Source organism: Oncorhynchus masou, chromosome 15 (genome assembly GCF_036934945.1).
Source record: "Oncorhynchus masou masou isolate Uvic2021 chromosome 15, UVic_Omas_1.1, whole genome shotgun sequence".
NCBI classification, from domain to species: domain Eukaryota; kingdom Metazoa; phylum Chordata; class Actinopteri; order Salmoniformes; family Salmonidae; genus Oncorhynchus; species Oncorhynchus masou.
Genome location: NC_088226.1, coordinates 45,718,435 through 45,739,131, shown reverse-complemented (window position 1 = coordinate 45,739,131; position 20,697 = coordinate 45,718,435). Strand labels below are relative to the sequence as shown.

At 43.4% G+C, this 20,697-nt stretch overlaps 2 protein-coding genes across 5 annotated transcripts in view; one reads left to right on the top strand and one right to left on the bottom strand.

The window, feature by feature from the left end:
* The window catches only part of LOC135556312 (pre-mRNA 3'-end-processing factor FIP1-like), a 38,846-nt gene extending 33,931 nt beyond the window's left edge, over positions 1 to 4,915 (top strand). For all 3 annotated transcript variants that reach the window (XM_064989407.1, XM_064989408.1, XM_064989406.1), the window contains 2 exons: positions 4,204 to 4,350; positions 4,437 to 4,915. In XM_064989407.1, coding sequence (XP_064845479.1) covers positions 4,204 to 4,350; positions 4,437 to 4,581 — 292 coding nt within the window. In that variant the 3' untranslated portion in view covers positions 4,582 to 4,915. The remainder of the gene's footprint in view (positions 1 to 4,203; positions 4,351 to 4,436) is intronic.
* A 99-nt stretch (positions 4,916 to 5,014) lies between these two features.
* The window catches only part of lnx1 (ligand of numb-protein X 1), an 86,271-nt gene continuing 70,588 nt past the window's right edge, over positions 5,015 to 20,697 (bottom strand). For both annotated transcript variants that reach the window (XM_064989404.1, XM_064989405.1), the window contains 3 exons: positions 17,843 to 18,101; positions 6,072 to 6,230; positions 5,015 to 5,960 (listed from right to left, as the gene is read on the bottom strand). In XM_064989404.1, coding sequence (XP_064845476.1) covers positions 5,825 to 5,960; positions 6,072 to 6,230; positions 17,843 to 18,101 — 554 coding nt within the window. In that variant the 3' untranslated portion in view covers positions 5,015 to 5,824. The remainder of the gene's footprint in view (positions 5,961 to 6,071; positions 6,231 to 17,842; positions 18,102 to 20,697) is intronic.

The window sequence follows — 20,697 nt, the reverse complement described above, 5'->3', positions numbered from 1 at the left end:
ATAGGCTCTGAGGCAGAGCCCTCTGGGTGCCAGCTTCTGGCACGACCACTAGCCAGGCATGTTTTGGAGTTAGCACCTAGGTTAACTCTAGCTAATGCAACACAGAACTGTCAGGCTCACCTCCTAAAGACACCGACCACTCACATTTTACACTCACTAGCACATTTTCTCTGTATCTTCTGCCCAGTGCAGACAACCCTGGGCAGCTGGTTTGCCATTTGGTGAACACTTGTCCTCTGAATGTGATCTCATCCCTGTAGCTCATTATGGAGGGGCTGGGTTTGTCCTCTCTCCAGCTGGCATGACAACACACACACACAGGGATTGTATTAGTGTTCTGAGTGTTTATAATAGTAATCAATATGTATAAGTTACACACACACTTTCTCTTTCTGACACCTCTACACAGGTGGCTTGTATCTGTTCAGTGTTAATGGAGACTGAATTTGGAAACACATTCTTGTTCCCCAGGCTTACAGTGACACAGCTCATTCTCACTCATGCATTTGTTCCTGTATTATACCTGCACTAGGAAGCACTCACTTATTCATTCACAGTTACAGTGACTCTGTGAAGTGGGTATAAGTGTGTTAGTGCTAACAACTGTGGAAGACTGTAAACAGGCCTTCAGGTCTGCACTCCCACTGGTAATAGAATAACTGCCAGTGCCCAAATATTTAATGAGTCCTTTAATCTTAGCTCGCTCTCTCTCTGGTAGAACGCCCTTCTTGCCTTGCCTCTCGGATCGTTCACAGCCCCCTTGGGTTGGGGACAGAAGCACCAACTCATCAGCAAACGGTAGACATTTAACTTCAGATTCTAGTAGGGTGAGGCAGGGTGCTGCAGACTGTTCTAGTGCCCTCGCCAATTCTTTCTCGCCCTCTCTGGCAAGTCGTTTTTTTTAATATGTCAGCTAGAGTTAGCAAACTTTTCCCCTTGTTCAACGCACCTCTGGTTTGGATTTAATCACCCTCACTACGAGCTATAGATTGGAACGTAAGGTAATGTGATTTAACCCAAAAATGTTGGACCATTATACTGGTAGTTACAGGTGTGGCTATACAAAACGTTGGTAGAAATGTTTCAACTATCCTGGTATTGGGGATACCATCTTCGTCCTCGCTTCTCGTAAAATGTCTGTATTCAGTTGCAGTGGGTCCATTTGAATATAGAAAATTCTCCGTTATTAAAATACACAGCTCAAAAAAATAAAGGGAACACTAAAATAACACATCCTAGATCTGAATGAATGAAATATTCTTATTAAATAATACTTTCTTTACATAGTTGAATGTGCTGACAACAAAATCACACAAAAATGATCAATGGAAATCAAATTTATCAACTCATGGAGGTCTGGATTTGGAGTTGCACTCAAAATGAAAGTGGAAAACCACACTACAGGCTGATCCAACTTTGATGTAATGTCCTTAAAACAAGTCAAAATGAGGCTCAGTAGTGTGTGTGACCTCCACGTGCCTGTATGACCTCCCTACAACGCCTGGGCATGCTCCTGATGAGGTGGCGGATGATCTCCTGAGGGATCTCCTCCCAGACCTGGACTAAAGCATCTGCCAACTCCTGGAGGTGCAACATGGCGTTGGTGGCTGGAGCGAGACATGATGTCCCAGATGTGCTCAATTGGATTCTGATCTGGGGAACGTGCGGGCCAGTCCATAGCATCAATGCCTTCCTCTTGCAGGAACTGCTGACACACTCCAGCCACATGAGGTCTAGCATTGTCTTGTATTAGGAAGAACCCAGGGCCAACCGCACCAGCATATGGTCTCACAAGGGGTCTGAGGATCTCATCTCGGTACCTAATAAAAGTCAGCCTACCTCTGGCGAGCACATGGAGGGCTGTGCAGCCCCCCAAAGAAATGCCACTCCACACCATGACTGACCCACCACCAAAACGGTCATGCTGGAGGATGTTGCAGGCAGCAGAACGTTCTCCACGGCGTCTCCAGACTGTCACGTGCTCAGTGTGAACCTGCTTTCATCTGTGAAGAGCACAGGGCGCCAGTGGCGAATTTGCCAATCTTGGTGTTCTCTGGCAAATGCCAAACGTCCTGCACGGTGTTGGGCTGTAAGCACAACCCCCACCTGTGGACGTCGTGCCCTCATACCACCCCCATGGAATCTGTTTCTGACCGTTTGAGCAGACACATGCACATTTGTGGCCTGCTGGAGGTCATTTTGCAGGGCTCTGGCAGTGCTCCTCCTTGCACAAAGGCGGAGGTAGCGGTCCTGCTGCTGGGTTGTTGCCCTCCTACGTTCTCCTCCACGTCTCCTGATGTACTGGCCTGTCTCCTGGTAGCGCCTCCATGCTCTGGACACTACGTTGACAGACACAGCAAACCTTCTTGCCACAGCTCGCATTGATGTTCCATCCTGGATGAGCTGCACTACCTGAGCCACTTGTATGGGTTGTAGACTCCGTCTCATGCTACCACTAGAGTGAACGCACCGCCAGCATTCAAAAGTGACCAAAGCATCAGCCAGGAAGCATAGGAACTGAGAAGTGGTCTGTAGTCACCACCTGCAGAACCACTCCTTTATTGGGGGTGTTTTGCTAATTGCCTATAATTTCCACCTGTTGTCTATTCCGTTTTGCACAACCGCATGTGAAATGTATTGTCAATCAGTGTTGCTTCCTAAGTGGACAGTTTGATTTCACAGAAGTGTGCTTGACTTGGAGTTACATTGTGTTTAAGTGTTCCCTTTTATTTTTTTGAGCAGTGTGTTTGAGTAGTTCATTTTCCTAGGGTGGCAACACAAAATTATAAGTGATTTCAAGGGGGCTTTCTCAATTTATACTGTTCTATTCAACTCCAAACAAAACACATTTTCATCAATTTATGCATTTCCTGCCCTTTTATTATAATTCCCACACTGTGCTATGCAGCATGATATGGGCAAAAAATATAGGACTAGTTAATTGGTGAACTGTTGGAATCTTGGTAATATAATGATTATTGTAATTCTATAGTGGGCAACACATTGAATAAATTGTTGTCTGACATGACAATGAATGAATAAACCAGGGAGGAATTATTAACAGGGTAGGAAGCAAAGTTTTCGTCAGTGTTTCCAGGTGACCCTTAATTAATGTTATATGTTTTCTTACTACATGTAGCTAGCTAGATAACATATTCATCCTTTGCCTATTCCTCTCTGTTAAAGGCTTGTAAGTAAGCATTTCACGGTAAGGTCTACACTTGTTGTATTCGGCGCCTGTGACAAAGTTTGATTTGATTAGAAAAGCATTAAGAAGGAAATAAATTCCTCTAAATTAACTATTAGCAATGCAAACCTGTTAATTGAAATGCATTCCAGGTGACTACCTCATGAAGCTGGTTGAGAGAATGCTAAAAGTGTGCAAAGCTGTCAAGGCAAAGAGTGGCTACTTTGAAGAATCTCAAATATAACATATTTTGATTTGTTTAACACCTTTTTTGGTTGTGTTTCATAGTTTAGATGCTTTCCCGACTATTCTACAATGTAGAACGTATAAAAAATAAAGAGAAATCCTGGAATGAGCAGGTGTCCTAACTTTTAACTGGTACTGTATAATAAAATGCGGTATATCGCCCAGCCCTAGTCCTTGACGTAGATTTTTATTTTAACCCCTGCTTTAGAAGACTGGAGGTGAATTCCTGTTTCAGCTGCTGTCACTGTCGTACCTGCAGCTCTGCAGCATAAAAAACACCCCCACTGTGTGTGTGTGTGTGTGTGTGTGTGTGTGTGACAAAGACACTGTTGAGGTCGTGGGAGGGAAGGTGTGAGTTAGTGAATGATGGTGTGAAAGAGCATGGCCCTGTGGGACCAGGAGTCCTCCAGTAAATAATGGAGCTGTTTTTGAGTCCAGAGGATAAGGGGGATGCTGCTGTTGCTTTCATCTAAAGGTCACAGGAGGACAAGGGTGGGCTTTGTGTTCATAGGCTGTACCACACCATGCTATTAAACTAAAGCCAAACAGAGCTTTGGGTAAAGGTGCTGGTATCGCCTGGGCCCAGCCTTTCTATAGAAACGACCCTGCAACACACGAGGAGAGAGCAGAGAAAATGGGCCAATAGAATCATGTTACCTGGCTTATCACTGTTTTTTTGCCACTGTGGTGTCCATTGTCCAATAAGAAGGCTCAATGTTTCAGCGACGAAGCAGTGTTTGTGGTTATTGACCAGTGAGTTGGTATTGCAGTGAGGAGGATCGGCACCGGCACAGGGACTATGGGGAGAGAGGATATGACCGCCACCACCACGAGAGATCCAGCAGAGAAAAAGAAGAGAGACACCGAGAGAAGAGACACAGAGACAAAGAGGAGGGGAGACACAAGTCCTCAAGCAGGTACAGCACACATCCACACACACAGTAGACACCGGCAGGTTCAGGTAGACAGTGTAAGTAACCAGTGATTGTCTGTGTGTTAACAGTAGCAGCAGGAGGAGACATGAGAGTGAGGAGGGGGACAGTCATCGAAGACACAAACACAAGAAGGTCAAGAGGAGCAGAGAGGACAAGGAGCCCAGCCAGGAACTCTCTGCTGACCAGGAGAACCAATCAGAGCCCACAGAGTGATTCTCTGTCCCTCTCACCAGTCAATAGGGGGACCTGCTGTGACCCTCAGGCATTCTGTTTAACATATCAGACACTGGAACCAATCAGAGCCCACAGAGTGATTCTCTGTCCCTCTCACCAGTCAATAGGGGGACCCGCTGTGACCCTCATTCTGTTTAACATATCAGACACTGGACTGCTCCTCTAATATATTTCAGTTCACTTTGAAGGTGAAAAACCCAAAGCATTGTTTTATGTATACGTTGTATACAACTTGTATATTTTGACTCATCTGAGAGACGTGTTTTGTTTTACTGAATTTAAGAGATATGTTTGGATAAAGGAGCTGACTGGACCTCAGTTGATTGTTCAAATTTGAGTGAGCTGTGTTAAATATCTTATCTCAGGTCATTTCACGTGAACCCCAACCCTTGCTGAAGCTCTGACAAGTGTCCTTTTCAAATGACTTTATTGATTATTTTACCAAAGGTACCATCAGATATACTACGTAGGCTGATGCGTGAGACAGAACTGTGTTCGATGGTCCTAGACCAGACTCATCCACGGAAACACACACAGAAACCAAGTCAGTTTGTTTTTTTTCTTCTCAAAAGTAGTAAAATCAGTAAGGCCTCCACAGTTGTACCTTAATATTACTTTTAACAGATTATGAACACATTTTTACTTTATTTTTTACTCTACTTTTTTTGCCTGTGGTTTGATAATTTAGCAACAGCTTCTGAAAACATCTCAACACAGACGACTACTTGGCAATGTGTCCTCAGTCTCAACAGATGAACATTAAAGCCACTGTCAGTACAAACATAACGAAGAATATATTCAAAGGCCATCAAACAAACGTGAAAAGAAAGAGAAACGGTACTTGAATCAGTATTTTTTTTTCACATCCAACAGTTACAGTAAAGAAATGCGAGTCCAATTAAATGCATACTCTAACATAGAACTAATGTTTCCCCATCCACCCACCCACCAGGGGTGGGGCCACAGATCCACATCCTCGCAGCTCAGTGTCTCGGGGGGGTTTGGGCAAACTCCTGTCACATGGTGATTGGCCCCCTCTGAACTCCCCAAAGTCTCAGCTATCCATCGGGAGTCAGGGTTCTAAGGTCCGCCTTCCATAGCTACATCACTAGTGTAAGCCCATCCCATAAGGTACGGGTCAGCATTATAGGCCAGTCTAAAGCTCCACCCACATTCTTGGTCAGTGTTGGCCCCTCCCCATGGCTCTGCGACTGCAGCAGGGCTACAGCAGGCTGCCTGGCCAGGATACGATGGTCAGGGTGATTCTGCCCCGCAGCTCCTTCAGTAGACGCACCAGGGCTGTGTGGGTCATCCCCCACGTACTCTTTCCGTTCACCTCCAGTAGAATGTCCCCACACCTACACACAGAGCGAGAGAGAGGAAGAGGGGTTAATGCAGAGATGGACTCAGTCTAGTACAGCAGACTCATAGTGCAGCACAGTGTGTGTTCTAGGTTTAGTAGTCCGTACCGTATCCTGCCATCGTTGTAGGCTGGCGTGCCCTCCACGATGGAGCGGATGAAGAAGGACTGATTGCAGTTGACTTCCTCCTGCCCCCCCACGATGCTGAAGCCTAGGCTGCCAGAGGCGCTCCGGCGCAGCACAATATCTTTGCAGCAGTACAGGTGCCTGCAAAGGACAAAAACGGAGCTTAGGAAATCTCTAGACTGCCGCCAGCATCCAAATGTGTGCCCAGCCATTACTATGTGCACATACTGTATGCAGCAGTGAGATTGCAGAGTCCGTGGAAGTCTGTCAGAAAAATCAACTGCTTGGCTCTCGTCCAATGAGAATGGGGAAATTATTTTTCCCCACAAGTAAGGCAGAGCTGTGAAAATACAGCGCTGAGAAGGGAGCGATTTTAGTATCAGTCTCTCACACTGCCCAGGGGTGAGTAAAAATTGCATTTAAATCCTGTTAGAACCGTTGCCCGTCTGGACTGAATTCCCAGGGTGATTCACTAGTTAGTTTTCCCTTTTCTTATACATTTTGCTGGTTGGGGAGAAATTGAGTTTTAGCTACTCCTGTATTTTATACATTTTTTTACAGTAAGAGCACTTTTATACCAGCAGTGGCAGATCTGATGAGAAACGGGAATACCCCTCACTCTGCCAGTCTGACCTCTGTCCAAAAGAGAGTGATTGGAGGGGTTTATTAATACCCTAAGCTGCTTAAAAGAGCATGAAGAGAAATAAAGGGAGGGAGGGGGAGACATGATGAGTGTCAGTGACCAATGTCTGGGACTGGGATGTGAGGATGAGCAAGAGACAGTGAAGGCCATGGAGATAAGGCCTGATGATGTATACAGTAGTGTCTATTCATCATTCTGTCATCAACCTCCATCTCCCCTTCTCTCCCATATCGGCCTTGTAATGTAGCCTGTACATCCTGAGATCTCTGTACCCTCTTTTAGTTGTTGGCCTGTGCTTTTCATTGAGGCCCTCACTCAAATAACAAGCCATGTTGATCAGCTCATCAAGTACAGTGCCTTCAGAAAGTATATATAAGTAATTCAAAATGAGTAAAATATTTTCTCACCCATCTACACATAATACCCCATAATCAAAGCGGAAACATGTTTTTAGATATTTTTGGTGCAAATTGATTGCAAATTGAATACATAAATATGTAATTTACTTAAGTACTCACACCCCTGGGTCAGCTTTGAGTTGTCCTGTATCAACTTTGCACATCTGGATTTAGGGATTTTCCCCAATTCTTCCTTGCAGATTTTCTCAAGCTCTTAAATTCGATTGGGGATTGGCGGTGAACAGCAATCAAGTCAATTCAAGTCTTTCCACAAATTTTCAATGGGATTCAAGTCTGGGCTTTGGCTAGGCAACTCGAGGACTTTCACATTCTTGTTCTGAAGCCATTCCAGTGTTGCTTTGGCTGTATGCTTGGGGTCATTGTCCTGTTGGAATGGAAATCTTCACCCCAGTCTAAGATCATTTGCACTCTGAAGCAGGTTCTCATCAAGGATTTGCCTGTATTTGGCTCCATTTATTGTTCCCTCTATCCTTACCAGTCCCTGTTGCTGAAACGCATCCCCATAGCATGATGCTGCCACCACCATGCTTCACAGTAGGGATGGTGTTAGACGGGTGATGAGCTGTGCCTGGTTTTCTCCAGACATAGAGCTTTGCATTCAGGCCAAAGCATTACATTTTTGTCTCATCAGACCACAGCCTTATGCTCTGAGTCTTTCACGTCCCTTTTTGCAAACTTGAGGCGTGCAGTCATGCCTTTTTCTCAGGGGTGGCTTTTGTCTGGCCACTCGCCCATAAAGCCCAGATTGGTGAAGTGCTGTAGAGACTGTTGATCTTCTATCAGGTTCTCCCATCGTGGCCAAGGAACTCTGTAGTTCTGTCAATGGTCACTGGGTTCGTGGTCACGTCCCCGACCAAGGTCCTTCTTGTCCGGTTGCTCAGTTTGGCTGGGTGACCAGCTCTAGACAGTGTGTAGTTCCTTGTTTTTCTAATTCCCAATGACAGAGACCACTGTGCTCGTGGTAACTTTCAACACTATATCAATTGTTTTATACCCTTCCCCAAATCGATGCCTCTTCACGATTCTATCTCAGAGATACAGTGGGGCAAAAAGGTATTTAGTCAGTCACCAATTGTGCTTAAAAAGATGAGGCCTGTAATTTTCATCATAGGTACACTTCAACTATGTCAGACAAAATTAGAAGAAAAAATCCAGAAAATCACATTTGTAGGATTTTTAAATGAATTTATTTGCAAATTATGGTGGAAAATAAGTATTTGGTCAATAACAAAAGTTTATCTCGATACTTTGTTATACCCTTTGTTGGCAATGACAGAGGTCAAACGTTTTCTGTAAGTCTTCACAAGATTTTCACACACTGTTGCTGGTATTTTGGCCCATTCCTACATGCAGATCTCCTCTAGAGCAGTGATGTTTTGGGGCTGTTGCTGGGCAACACGGACTTTCAACTCCCTCCAAAGATTTTCTATGGGGTTGAGATCTGGAGACTGGCTAGGCCACTCCATGACCTTGAAATGCTTCTTACGAAGCCACTCCTTCGTTGCCCGGGCGGTGTGTTTGGGATCATTGTCATGATGAAAGACCCAGCCACGTTTCATCTTCAATGCCCTTGCTGATGGAAGGAGGTTTTCACTCAAAACCTCACAATTCATGGCCTCGTCCATTCTTTCCTTTACACGGATCAGTCATCCTGGTCCCTTTGCAGAAAAACAGCCCCAAAGCATGATGTTTCCACCCCCATGCTTCACAGTAGGTATGGTGTTCTTTGGATGCAACTCAGCATTCTTTGCCCTCCAAACACGACGAGTTGAGTTTTTACCAAGAAGTTCTATTTTGGTTTCATCTGACCATATGACATTCTCCCAATCTTCTTCTGGATCATCCAAATGCTCTCGAGCGAACTTCAGACGGGCCTGGACATATACTGGCTTAAGCAGGGGGACACATCTGGCACTGCAGGATTTAAGTCTGGTCTGGTGTCCTTTGACAGCTCTTTGGTCTTGGCCTCAACTATGACAGCTCTTTGGTCTCCTACAATCTGATTTTTCTGGATTTTTTTCTGTCATTTTGTCAGTCATAGTTGAAGTGTACCTATGAAAATTACAGGCCTCTCATCTTTTTAAGTGGGAGAACTTGCATAATTGGTGGCTGACTAAATACTTTTTTGCCCCACTGTATACAGACAGTTCCTTGGACTTCATAGTATAGTTTCTGCTCTGACGTGCACTTCACCTTTGGGATTTGGTTAGTTACTTTTTAGGTACATACACCGCCATCTTCTGTACTGGAGTGTGAGGCCAGTGACGGCCTACCTACATAAAATTATCTTCATTAGCCCTGTTCCTCTAAGAAAGTAAAATATAGCCCTAGACACCACTTCTCTCCTCCCACTACACCATCTAAATCCTAAACCCGCTCAGCCTCTCTAACCCTTTCACACACTCTCCCTATCTACGTCATACAAATAGAAATATAAACACATGCTCCACCGTTTCCTCCACTAAACACTCACACAGACCTGTTTCATGTATCCCTATCATCCACAAAGTGGCATTCAAAACTGTGTGCTTAAACCGTAGTCTTACTCCACATAACTTCCTCTCTCCTACATCCCAGTGTGACCTGAATATCTACCCCCTCTCTCCTCACAGCACTCTTAGCCACCACATCAGCGTTCTCATTACTCTCCACACCCACATGGGCTTGAACCCAGCAAAAGCTTACCACCACTCCCATCCACTCCAATCCCATTAACAGCACCATCATCTCCACAAACAAGTCTCCCCTATCCGGTCTGCCCGCCGTAACACTACTACTCAACACTGCAGCCGAATCAGAGCAGATCAACACTGAGTGGTTTCGCCTCCTCCACCCATCTCAAACCTATAATCATGGCCATCAACTCAGCCGCATACACTGACATATAATCATTTAACTGCTTACATAATCTAACGTTTAAATCTGGGATATACACCAGTGGAGGCTCCTCAGAGTAGGAAGGGGAGGGACCATCCTCCTCAGTGAATTTCATACATTTTTTAAATGTTTTACCATTTAAAAAGTTATCCTAAATAAAACTATACTAAATATAATCACCAACTAAATATAATCACATCACCAACTAACTGATCAAAACACTATTTTGCTAAGAAGGTCTACAGTAGCCTCAACAGCACTCTGAAGGGTAGCACCATGGTGAACCCGGAGGACATCCAGCTTCCGTCCTCCTCTGGGTACATTGACTTACAAAACCTAGGAGGCTCATGGTCCTCACCACATTTCATAGACCTACACAGTAATTATGACAACTTCCAGAGGACGTCCTCAAACCTATCAGAGCTCTTGCAGCATGAACTGACATGTCCACCCAATCAAAGTATCACATAATTAATCTAGTACTGAAAGCATAAGCTACAGCTAGCTAGCACTGCAGTGCATAAAATGGGGTGAGTAGTTGACTCAAAGAGAAAGAAAATAGTTGAACAGTTTTGAACAAATTAATTTCTTCCTAAATGAAGGAGAAGCAAGAGAGAAATTGAGACTTAGATGCATTTGATAAGTATCTAGTTTATCCTACTAAAACACCCTGCTATGTTAGATAGCTGGTTATTACTATCCAACACAACAATGGAACTATTCCAAGTCAAGGTAAGCTTTTGGTTTTGCTAATTTATTGCCACCGGGGCCTGCCAGTGTAACTGCTTACTGACTGTACACTAACGTTACTGCATGATTGTAGCGGGTTTACTAACGTGTTAGCTCTATTAGCTTTGACAATTACATTAATTTAGGCACGGTTGGGTAGGTTACTTTCTAAATGTAATCCGTTAGTTACTAGTTACCTGTCAAATTGTAATCAGTAATGTAACTTTTGGATTACCCAAACTCCGTAACGTAATCTGATTATTCAGTTACTTTTAGATTACTTTCCCTTTAAGAGGCATGAGAAGAAGACAAATGTATGTTACCAATTAAATTACATCTATTGCAGGATAAATCAATGTTAAAGTTTACATAGCTACATGTTAAACATACATGTTAAATTTTACTTTATGGGTTGGTTATGTAGGCTTCTTCTAACCCATCGCTTTCTACTATATATAATAATACGATTCAATTATATCTTTACATTAAAAATCAAAGTCTACCAGAATTCCAATACATTTTATACCCCTTGATCTTCAAGAATAGGACTTGGAAATATGGAAGTATAGATTTGACAAATTGTTTTACCTGAGCATGATCCCAAAACTAAGGACTTATTAGCCAGCCCTACTCTGTTTATGATTTTGTTGTCATGGAGGACTGATTGGGCTCATTGATTCGAATTGAAAAATAAATGCTGCGCATGTGGAATGGCCTGCTTTGAGCACTACTGAAAAGTGCTATTTACATGTGAAAAATGAATGTCATATGCTGCATTTGCTATAGGCCTATTGTATACCTTTTTGTTGGTGACACTTTAAACAGCTGCATATTATCAAGCTATCAAAGGGCAAATCCACAATAACAAAATGGTTGCCCAGCCTCAGTTTTGGTAAAAATATGAGGGATGGGCCTGGTTACAAACATTGGTGAAACACAAGCTCATATTTTGGGTTCTAATGGAGTGTGACAGTTCAACTAAGGTCATGAGGCATTTATTTATAAGTTATACTCAATCAATGGATATATATATATATATATATATATACACACACACACTTTTTATTTTACCTTTATTTAATAAGGCAAGTCAGTTAAGAACAAATTCTTATTTTCAATGATGATGTAGGAACAGTGGATTAACTGCCTGTTCAGGGGCAGAACGAAAGATTTGTACCTTGTCAGCTCGGGGGTTTGAACTTGCAAGCTTCCGGTTACTAGTCCAACGCTCTAACCACTAGGCTACCCTGCCACCCCTACATATATACTCAGCAAAAAAGAAACATTCTCACTGTCAACTGCCTTTATTTTCAACAAACTTAACATGCTTAACTATTTGTATGAACATAAGATTCAACAACTGAGACATAAACCGATCAAGTTCCACAGACATGTGACTAACAGAAATGTAATAATGTGTCCCTGAACAAAGGGGGGGGGGGGATCAAAATCAAAAGTAACAGTCAGTATCTGGTGTGGCCACCAGCTGCATTAACTACTGCAGTGCATCTCCTCTTCATGGACTGCACCAGGTTTGCCAGTTCTTGCTGTGAGATGTTAACCCACTCTTCCACCAAGGCACCTGCAAGTTCCTGGACATTTCTGGGGGGGAATGGCCTTAGCCCTCACCCTCTGATCCAACAGGTTCCAGACGTGCTCAATGGGATAAATAATTAAGCCAATTTGTATATCGCTGATATAGGCTAGGATTTGTGCAGATATCCAAGGGTTTGTGATGTTCAGTAATGAGAACAGATGAGGTAATAATACATTAATACAAGACTGTACTCGGTAAGATAGGGAAATAGATTCTAGACATTTTCCCGTGGTGCCCTAACTTCCCAGTTAATTATAGTTTACATGATTAGTTTAATCACATAATAATAATTACACATTGATTTGATAAAATAACAGTCTTCACATTTAATGATAGTCACAGGCACAGCAATATATACATCCGAAAATGGATATAGCAACTACAGATAGACTTAAAAGGGTCAATCAAAAGTGTGTGTTTGAGCATGTCTATTAGGCCTATGGATTATGTTTTTTAATCTCGGTGAATTAGATTGAGCAATAAAAGGCTCACTTTTATTCAATAGGCTGGGATCCGCACTATGCAGCTGTTGCAAGAGCACCTTTTTCACTAGATGTCCACTGGTTTCAAAAACAATGATTGATAGGCAGCTTAAACTTATTGAATTCAACCCTTATTGGGTTCAAATACAAATTTAGATTTGTGGACAGCTATCCATAAGAACCACAATCTGTAAGGCGCAAATAGCGCATTGATGTGAATCTCACATTTAGCTATGTAGATATCAATAATAAGGGATATCTGTATCGCCGTAGACTACACCATCTGTGTCATCCTTACCTCCAAGCTTTTATTCAAGTTGGATAGTCTTTGGGTGCTGACAGCAGTCGCACCATTGCTAGACATAGCTTGGACTGTAGGCTACAAAAGCCTATTCCTGCTCATTTCCCGAGATCCATCAAACACATTCATTGTGTCATTATAGCGGTTTCTGATTTATGGTCAGACTCACTCATGTTGAACAAAATTTAGATGTGCGCCTTTTTTCAATGCCGATTTGAATGTCATTGAGAAACAGAAGTGCCAAAGACTTAGCTCGCATTTCTTAATTTAAAAGTAATCCTTGAAGTACTCATCTAATTTTTCAAAAGTATCTAATCTGATAACAATATTTTAGCTTGTAACGGATTACAGTTTTTTTTGTAATCCCTTACATGTAACGGATGACATGTAATCCATTTCTCCTCAGCCTGGTTTAGGTAATATGGTGACAACTACAGTATGTAGGCTGTGTAGCAGTTTGGCTTGGAAAGGTTTCTTCGCATGGTCACATACAGCTGATATCTTGGGCATTGAAGTCCACAAGCAACTGGAAGAGTTGAAAGGAGGAGAGCATATAACGTAGATGCGAGAAGGAATACAACATGGCTGCTATGAAAATGAACTGTGTTTACAACGTGATCAGGGGTGTACTCACTGCACCGATTCTGTTGAAAAAAACAGGGATAAACATAACTGAACTTGTCCAATAGAAACTCTCGTTTGCAACTGTTGGACTAATGATTACACCCAAATGTGTCTCTCGACCTGTGTGGACCTACGTTGTAAACGTTCATTCATAGACTAGGTTGTAGCAACCTCATGATGGGTATAGGGAACATTTGAGTATCATGTAGTAGCCTAAACCTATCGCTGTTACATTTAACTGGGTGAATGGGATATGAATGACAGTCATCCAACATGCTGTAATAGAAATAAGGCCATTCTCATGGGAAAAAAAGTGTCCTCCCTCATCTGAAACGGCACTGATATACACCCCTACCACTGATTGGCTCCTTTGAACCATCTGTATATATCCTTAGAAACAAATACAACTGATTCTATATATCTCTCCACTCACCGTCTCACGTCCACACCCCATTTTCTCCTGCCCTCAATCATGTCCACATCTACGCTTGGTTTCGGAAACCGCCACGGTGGAACGTTCCCCAACACAGTTGTCAGCCCTATCTCGCTCTCCCCCTGTCCATATTCTACCACCTTCTTCCCGATTTGTCAACCCGTACATCATCTGCTTACCCACACCGCAGAATATCCTTCTGAACTCCCTTTCAACCTCTCCCAGTATGCTAAATCAAGTTTGTCCCGCCTTATCCTCAGTGGCAGTTCCCCACTATCCACCTGCAATGCCTCAACAGGTGTCATCCTGAAAGCACCCACACACAAACTCAGGGCCCTTGACTCTATCCTTTCCAGGAGCCGTAGTACCGTTTTGGCTGCCGATCTATATACAAAGAACCCATAATCCAAAAATGACCTGATCAATGCGTGGTACATACAGTACATGCAACAGTGTTTGTCTATCCGACCCCCAATCATATCCTGCCACTGCCCTCATGAGGTTCAGCACCATTCTACACTTCATTTCATTATGCTCAACACGTCTCTTCTACGTAAGCCTCATCAAACCACATACCTAAGTACTTAAACGCAGACACCCTACCTACATACAGTGCCTTGCGAAAGTATTCGGCCCCCTTGAACTTTGTGACCTTTTGCCACATTTCAGGCTTCAAACATAAAGATATAAAACTGTATTTTGTTGTGAAGAATCAACAACAAGTGGGACACAATCATGAAGTGGAACAACATTTATTGGATATTTCAAACTTTTTTAACAAATCAAAAACTGAAAAATTGGGCGTGCAAAATTATTCAGCCCCCTTAAGTTAATACTTTGTGGCGCCACCTTTTGCTGCGATTACAGCTGTAAGTCGCTTGGGGTATGTCTCTATCAGTTTTGCACATCGAGAGACTGAAATATTTTCCCATTCCTCCTTGCAAAACAGCTCAAGCTCAGTGCGGTTGGATGGAGAGCATTTGTGAACAGCAGTTTTCAGTTCTTTCCACAGATTCTCAATTGGATTCAGGTCTGGACTCTGACTTGGCCATTCTAACACCTGGATATGTTAATTTTTGAACCATTCCATTGTAGGTTTTGCTTTATGTTTTGGATCATTGTCTTGTTGGAAGACAAATCTCCGTCCCAGTCTCAGGTCTTTTGCAGACTCCATCAGGTTTTCTTCCAGAATGGTCCTGTATTTGGCTCCATCCATCTTCCCATCAATTTTAACCATCTTCCCTGTCCCTGCTGAAGAAAAGCAGGCCCAAACCATGATGCTGCCACCACCATGTTTGACAGTGGGTATGGTGTGTTCAGGGCGATGAGCTGTGTTGCTTTTACGCCAAACATAACGTTTTGCATTGTTGCCAAAAAGTTTAATTTTGGTTTCATCTGACCAGAGCACCTTCTTCCACATGTTTGGTGTGTCTCCCAGGTGGCTTGTGGCAAACTTTAAACAACACTTTTTATGGATATCTTTAAGAAATGGCTTTCTTCTTGCCACTTCCATAAAGGCCAGATTTGTGCAATATACGACTGATTGTTGTCCTATGGACAGAGTCTCCCACCTCAGCTGTAGATCTCTGCAGTTCATCCAGAGTGATCATGGGCCTCTTGGCTGCATCTCTGATCAGTCTTCTCCTTGTATGAGCTGAAAGTTTAGAGGGACGGCCAGGTCTTGGTAGATTTGCAGTGGTCTGATACTCCTTCCATTTCAATATTATCGCTTGCACAGTGCTCCTTGGGATGTTTAAAGCTTGGGAAATCTGTTTGTATCCAAATCCGGCTTTAAACTTCTTCACAACAGTATCTCGGACCTGCCTGGTGTGTTCCTTGTTCTTCATGATGCTCTCTGCGCTTTTAACGGACCTCTGAGACTATCACAGTGTAGGTGCATTTATACGGAGACTTGATTACACACAGGTGGATTGTATTTATCATCATTAGTCATTTAGGTCAACATTGGATCATTCAGAGATCCTCACTGAACTTCTGGAGAGAGTTTGCTGCACTGAAAGTAAAGGGGCTGAATAATTTTGCACGCCCAATTTTTCAGTTTTTGATTTGTTAAAAAAGTTTGAAATATCCAATAAATGTCGTTCCACTTCATGATTGTGTCCCACTTGTTGTTGATTCTTCACAAAAAAATACAGTTTTATATCTTTGTTTGAAGCCTGAAATGTGGCAAAAGGTCGCAAAGTTCAAGGGGGCCGAATACTTTCGCAAGGCACTGTATGTTTGCAGCCTAACATCTTTATCCTTCCTCTTAGAATACACCATAAAGCACAACTTGGACACAGACATCCTAAACCCCCATGTTAGAGACCAATCTTCCACAACTCCCATAGCTTATTGCATCTTCCTCATCAAATATTTCACATTCCCAACTCTCTTCCATATAGCCCCATCATCGGTACACAAGGCCACTCCCTGTCCCACCTCCTTAAATATGCCATATCATCAGGGTGAACAACACCGGACTAACCACACTTCCCTGAGGAGTACCATTGTCCACAGCCCCATTGACAATTCAGACCCCCACCCTCACCTGTATGACTCGATCGAACAGACATCCCTCAACGCACTCAACTTGATGAAAAACCCTACCCTCCACATGGTATCGTAAGCTTTCTCAATGTCAAAATACACAACACTCATCACCTATTTTATTGTCAGGGCCTTGGCTATATGTCACACCCCGATCTGTTTCACCAGTCCTCATTATTGTCTCCACCCCCTCCAGGTGTCACTTATTTTCCCCAGTGTATTTATCCCTGTGTTTCCTTTCTCTCTGTGCCAGTTCGTCTTGTATGTTTCCAAGTCAACCAGCATTTTTCCCGTTGTCCTGCTTTTTGCATTCTCCTTTTTCTAGTCCTCCGGGTTTTGACCCTTGCCTGTTTCTGGACTTTGTACCCGCCTGCCTGACCAGTCTGCCTGCCTTGACCACGAGCCTGTCTGCCACTCTGTACCTCCTGGACTCTGATCTGGTTTGGACCTTTTTGCCTGTCCACGACCATTCTCTTACCCTTTGGATTAATAAACACTGTAAGACTCCAACCATCTGCCTCCTGTGTCTGCATCTGGGTCTCGCCTTGTGCCTTGATACTAACTGTCAGCAGGGCATCCTGACATGCACTGTCAACTGTGGGACCTTATATAGACCGGTGTGTTTCTTTCTAAATTATGTCCAAACTATTGAATCGGCCACAGGTGGCTCCAATCATGTTGTAATTGGATGCACCTCAGCTCAATTTAGAGTGTCATAGCAAAGGGGAGTGAACACATTTCTTTATTTAATTTTCAATACATTTGCTAACATTTCAAAAAAACATTTTCTTTTTTTCATCATGGGGTCTTGTGTGTAGATGGGTGAGAAAAATTGAATAAATGTTTTATTCAGGTTGTAACACAACACACTGGAATAAGTCAAGGGGTACGACAACTTTCTGAAGGCACTGTATATTGGTCTGTCAAACAAGGCTACAAAAAATGCCAAACAAGTGGCTATTGGTGTCTGGGCAACCACCGTGTTCAGACTGAGTTCTAAACCTTGGAGTGTAATGTGTATAATTAGCATTCTTCAGAGAAGGGAGGAGGGAGAGAATGAGATAAGAGAAGGCTACCTGGTGGGGTACTGCCACTCACCTGGGCAACTGCAGCCATGACACCCACAATGGGGAGTAGTCATCGGTGTGGGGCAGCGTGGCGAGGCTCTGCTTGGTGCTGTCAGTGGGCGAGGGTGAGAGGCAGGGGGGCGAGGGGCACTCTGGCTGGATTTCCTCTGGAGGCCTCATCTCCAGGACCTTGAGCACCACAGGGGAGGTGGTGTTCTTTAGGTTGGCCACAGCCTCGCCCCGCGTCACACCCGTCAGGTCCAGCCCGTTCACATTCAGCAGGATGTCACCTGCATAGAGATGGGAGGACAGAACACAGTACCACTCAGAACAGCCACTCAGCACAGTGTTGCCCTGACTACTGTCCATTCTGACATCTTTCAAAATCAAAAATTCCCAGCGACAAGGACTTGTCTCGACTGCCTACTTGAATATTCCATCACCTCCCGCAGGAACACAAAGCAGTGGGAACAAAGAGCCACCTGCACATGAAATACCTCCCTGATGATCAAGGTGGGCTTGGTCAGTACAGCACTGCACAGACAGCTGCCATCTGGAGAGGACAACATCCACTCCTTTGATTAGGATGCACTATGCAGATACACTCAGTTGAAATTGGGATAATTCTTGTGTCGACGGCTGTATACACAAGCATATTCACATAACTGATATGCATGGCAATACACTCTCAAAATCAGGCCTTTGATAAAGGTCATGTAATAACCACACTGAATGTCATGCACACTTCCTCACTCTCCTCACACATAAACCACCTTTCCATCCACAGTTTTTATGCGAGTAAAGTCATACTGTAAAAGAAAAATCACGACAGCTGAGATGGAAACAGGCCGTTTCAGTACAATTTGATGGATGGCGACAGATCATTTGTTCGTTCGACATGGTGTGATCTTTTGGTGTCTGTAAAATGAATTATCTGTGAATGGTGGTGGAATCGCAAATAATTATATCATAACCATCATATCGAAGTGAACTCGGGAGTCACACGATGATATGGTGTGTGGTAGAGGTGTACCGAGTGGTGCAAATTGAGGACACACAGCCACTCTGCTGCTCCTAATATGCAGCTTGTTTGGTCTATAAAGGTGCATGAAGGTATTTTTCCAACATCTACTTAGGCATATTAAAACAGTTACGTTTTTTCCAATCACAAGTATCACCCGATCCAACTATCAACTGTCAATTTATGTATACAATTACGAATATGAGTATGGCCATGTCACCAAGTGTGTGCTCCACCCACTGCGACTAGGGGAAACCATGCAGTTTATCAGGCTACAGATGAAACAAGTTATGATGAACTTCACAACTTAGAAGGTTTTGAATGATGTTCAATGTACCCTGGATAGGAAGCTGCATTGTGTATCTGTATTCATAGACTTGTCAAAGGCGTTTGACACTGTGAACCATACCGTCTTGGTGCAGAGATAGAAGTGTGCTGGGTTTACTGGTCATGCTCTGGAGTGGTTTGTGAACTACCTGTCAAATCGAACCCAGCGTGTTAAGTCAGATATAAGTCGGACACAGTAGAGTTGTGCTCGGGTGTGCTGCAAGGATACATTTGAGATCCCCTGTTGTTTATTAACTATATCACCAACATTGGGAGACATACTGAGACAGCTGATATACATTTTTATGCGGATGACACTGTGCCCTATTCAAGTGGCAGCAGTTTGACTTCAGTTTGCCTGCGCTCACACACACTCATCCATTGTCTGTTTGCTGTTGTATTTGTGCTGTTGCCAGTGTTTTCTGTCTGTGTTCTCTGTTTTGTCTTACATCGGGGTTTTTTGGTTTGTTTTTATAAGCCCCCGTCCCAACAGGAGGCCTTATTCATCATGCCAGTCCATCGTTGTAAATAAGAATGTGTTCTAAATTGACTAGCCTGGCTAAATAAAAACATGATGGTGAAAGTGCACTGTGTGATGATTTTTGATGCTGCTTTTCAAGAAATACCTTTGGTCTTATTCTGGTGTCATGATGTTCAATGCTTGACCGCCGCTTGACAAGTAAAAATACTCTGGCTCTTATCAATAACAATGTCCTCCTGTAGACTAGCTTACCCACACTGTATCTGCTAGAGCACACGTGCCAAGACCGGAGTTGGCACAGTTGCTATTTAACGCAACAGTTTTTGTAGAGTTTAAAATGCGATGGAAACACATCGATTTTTATTTGGTACATGAACACTTAAGTGGAAAAAGTACATTTTGTGTGCGCAACGTCATCACGCACTTTCTAACGGCAACAAGGAAAATGCAGATGTTTTCTTTATGCAGATTTTAGAATATTTGCATGAAAATCTGTCCACAATTGGATGGAAACCTAGCTAGTCGCAGGCAGGCAGGCAGTGCGGGGTCTGGTCTCTCTGTACTGTGGTTTTCTGAGGCGGATCCCTAGGATCAGCAGGAGGTTCTGGGTTTAAATGTCTCCACTGCCCTTTGATGTCTGGCCCGGCACAGAGAGCTCCCTCAGATGTTCTGACACCCCACACACCCGGAAACACAACTATACTTTCAAACACTGCAGTACATAGCCATAACAGGCCTGCCACAAGTGTATCCAATCATTTTGGGAGTGCGTCTGTTTGTCTATTTCAGAGCTGACTAATTTTGTATAATGAGCTGATAAAGTGCAACCTGTCATTTCCTCTGGAACTTACTTAATCAAATTTGAGGTGTGTGTATGTGTGTTAGACTCAATTTGGTGAGCCCTGATCCGCAGCACTACCCCTGTGTTTCCTGTTGGATAAATAACCTTGGTAATTAAGCACAAGTCTGACTGTTTATCTCAATCAGTCTGTTCTACATAAGGGACAAGTCACTCACACACAACTCATGACAGATGAAGCCCGTCTGCAGAACCAAC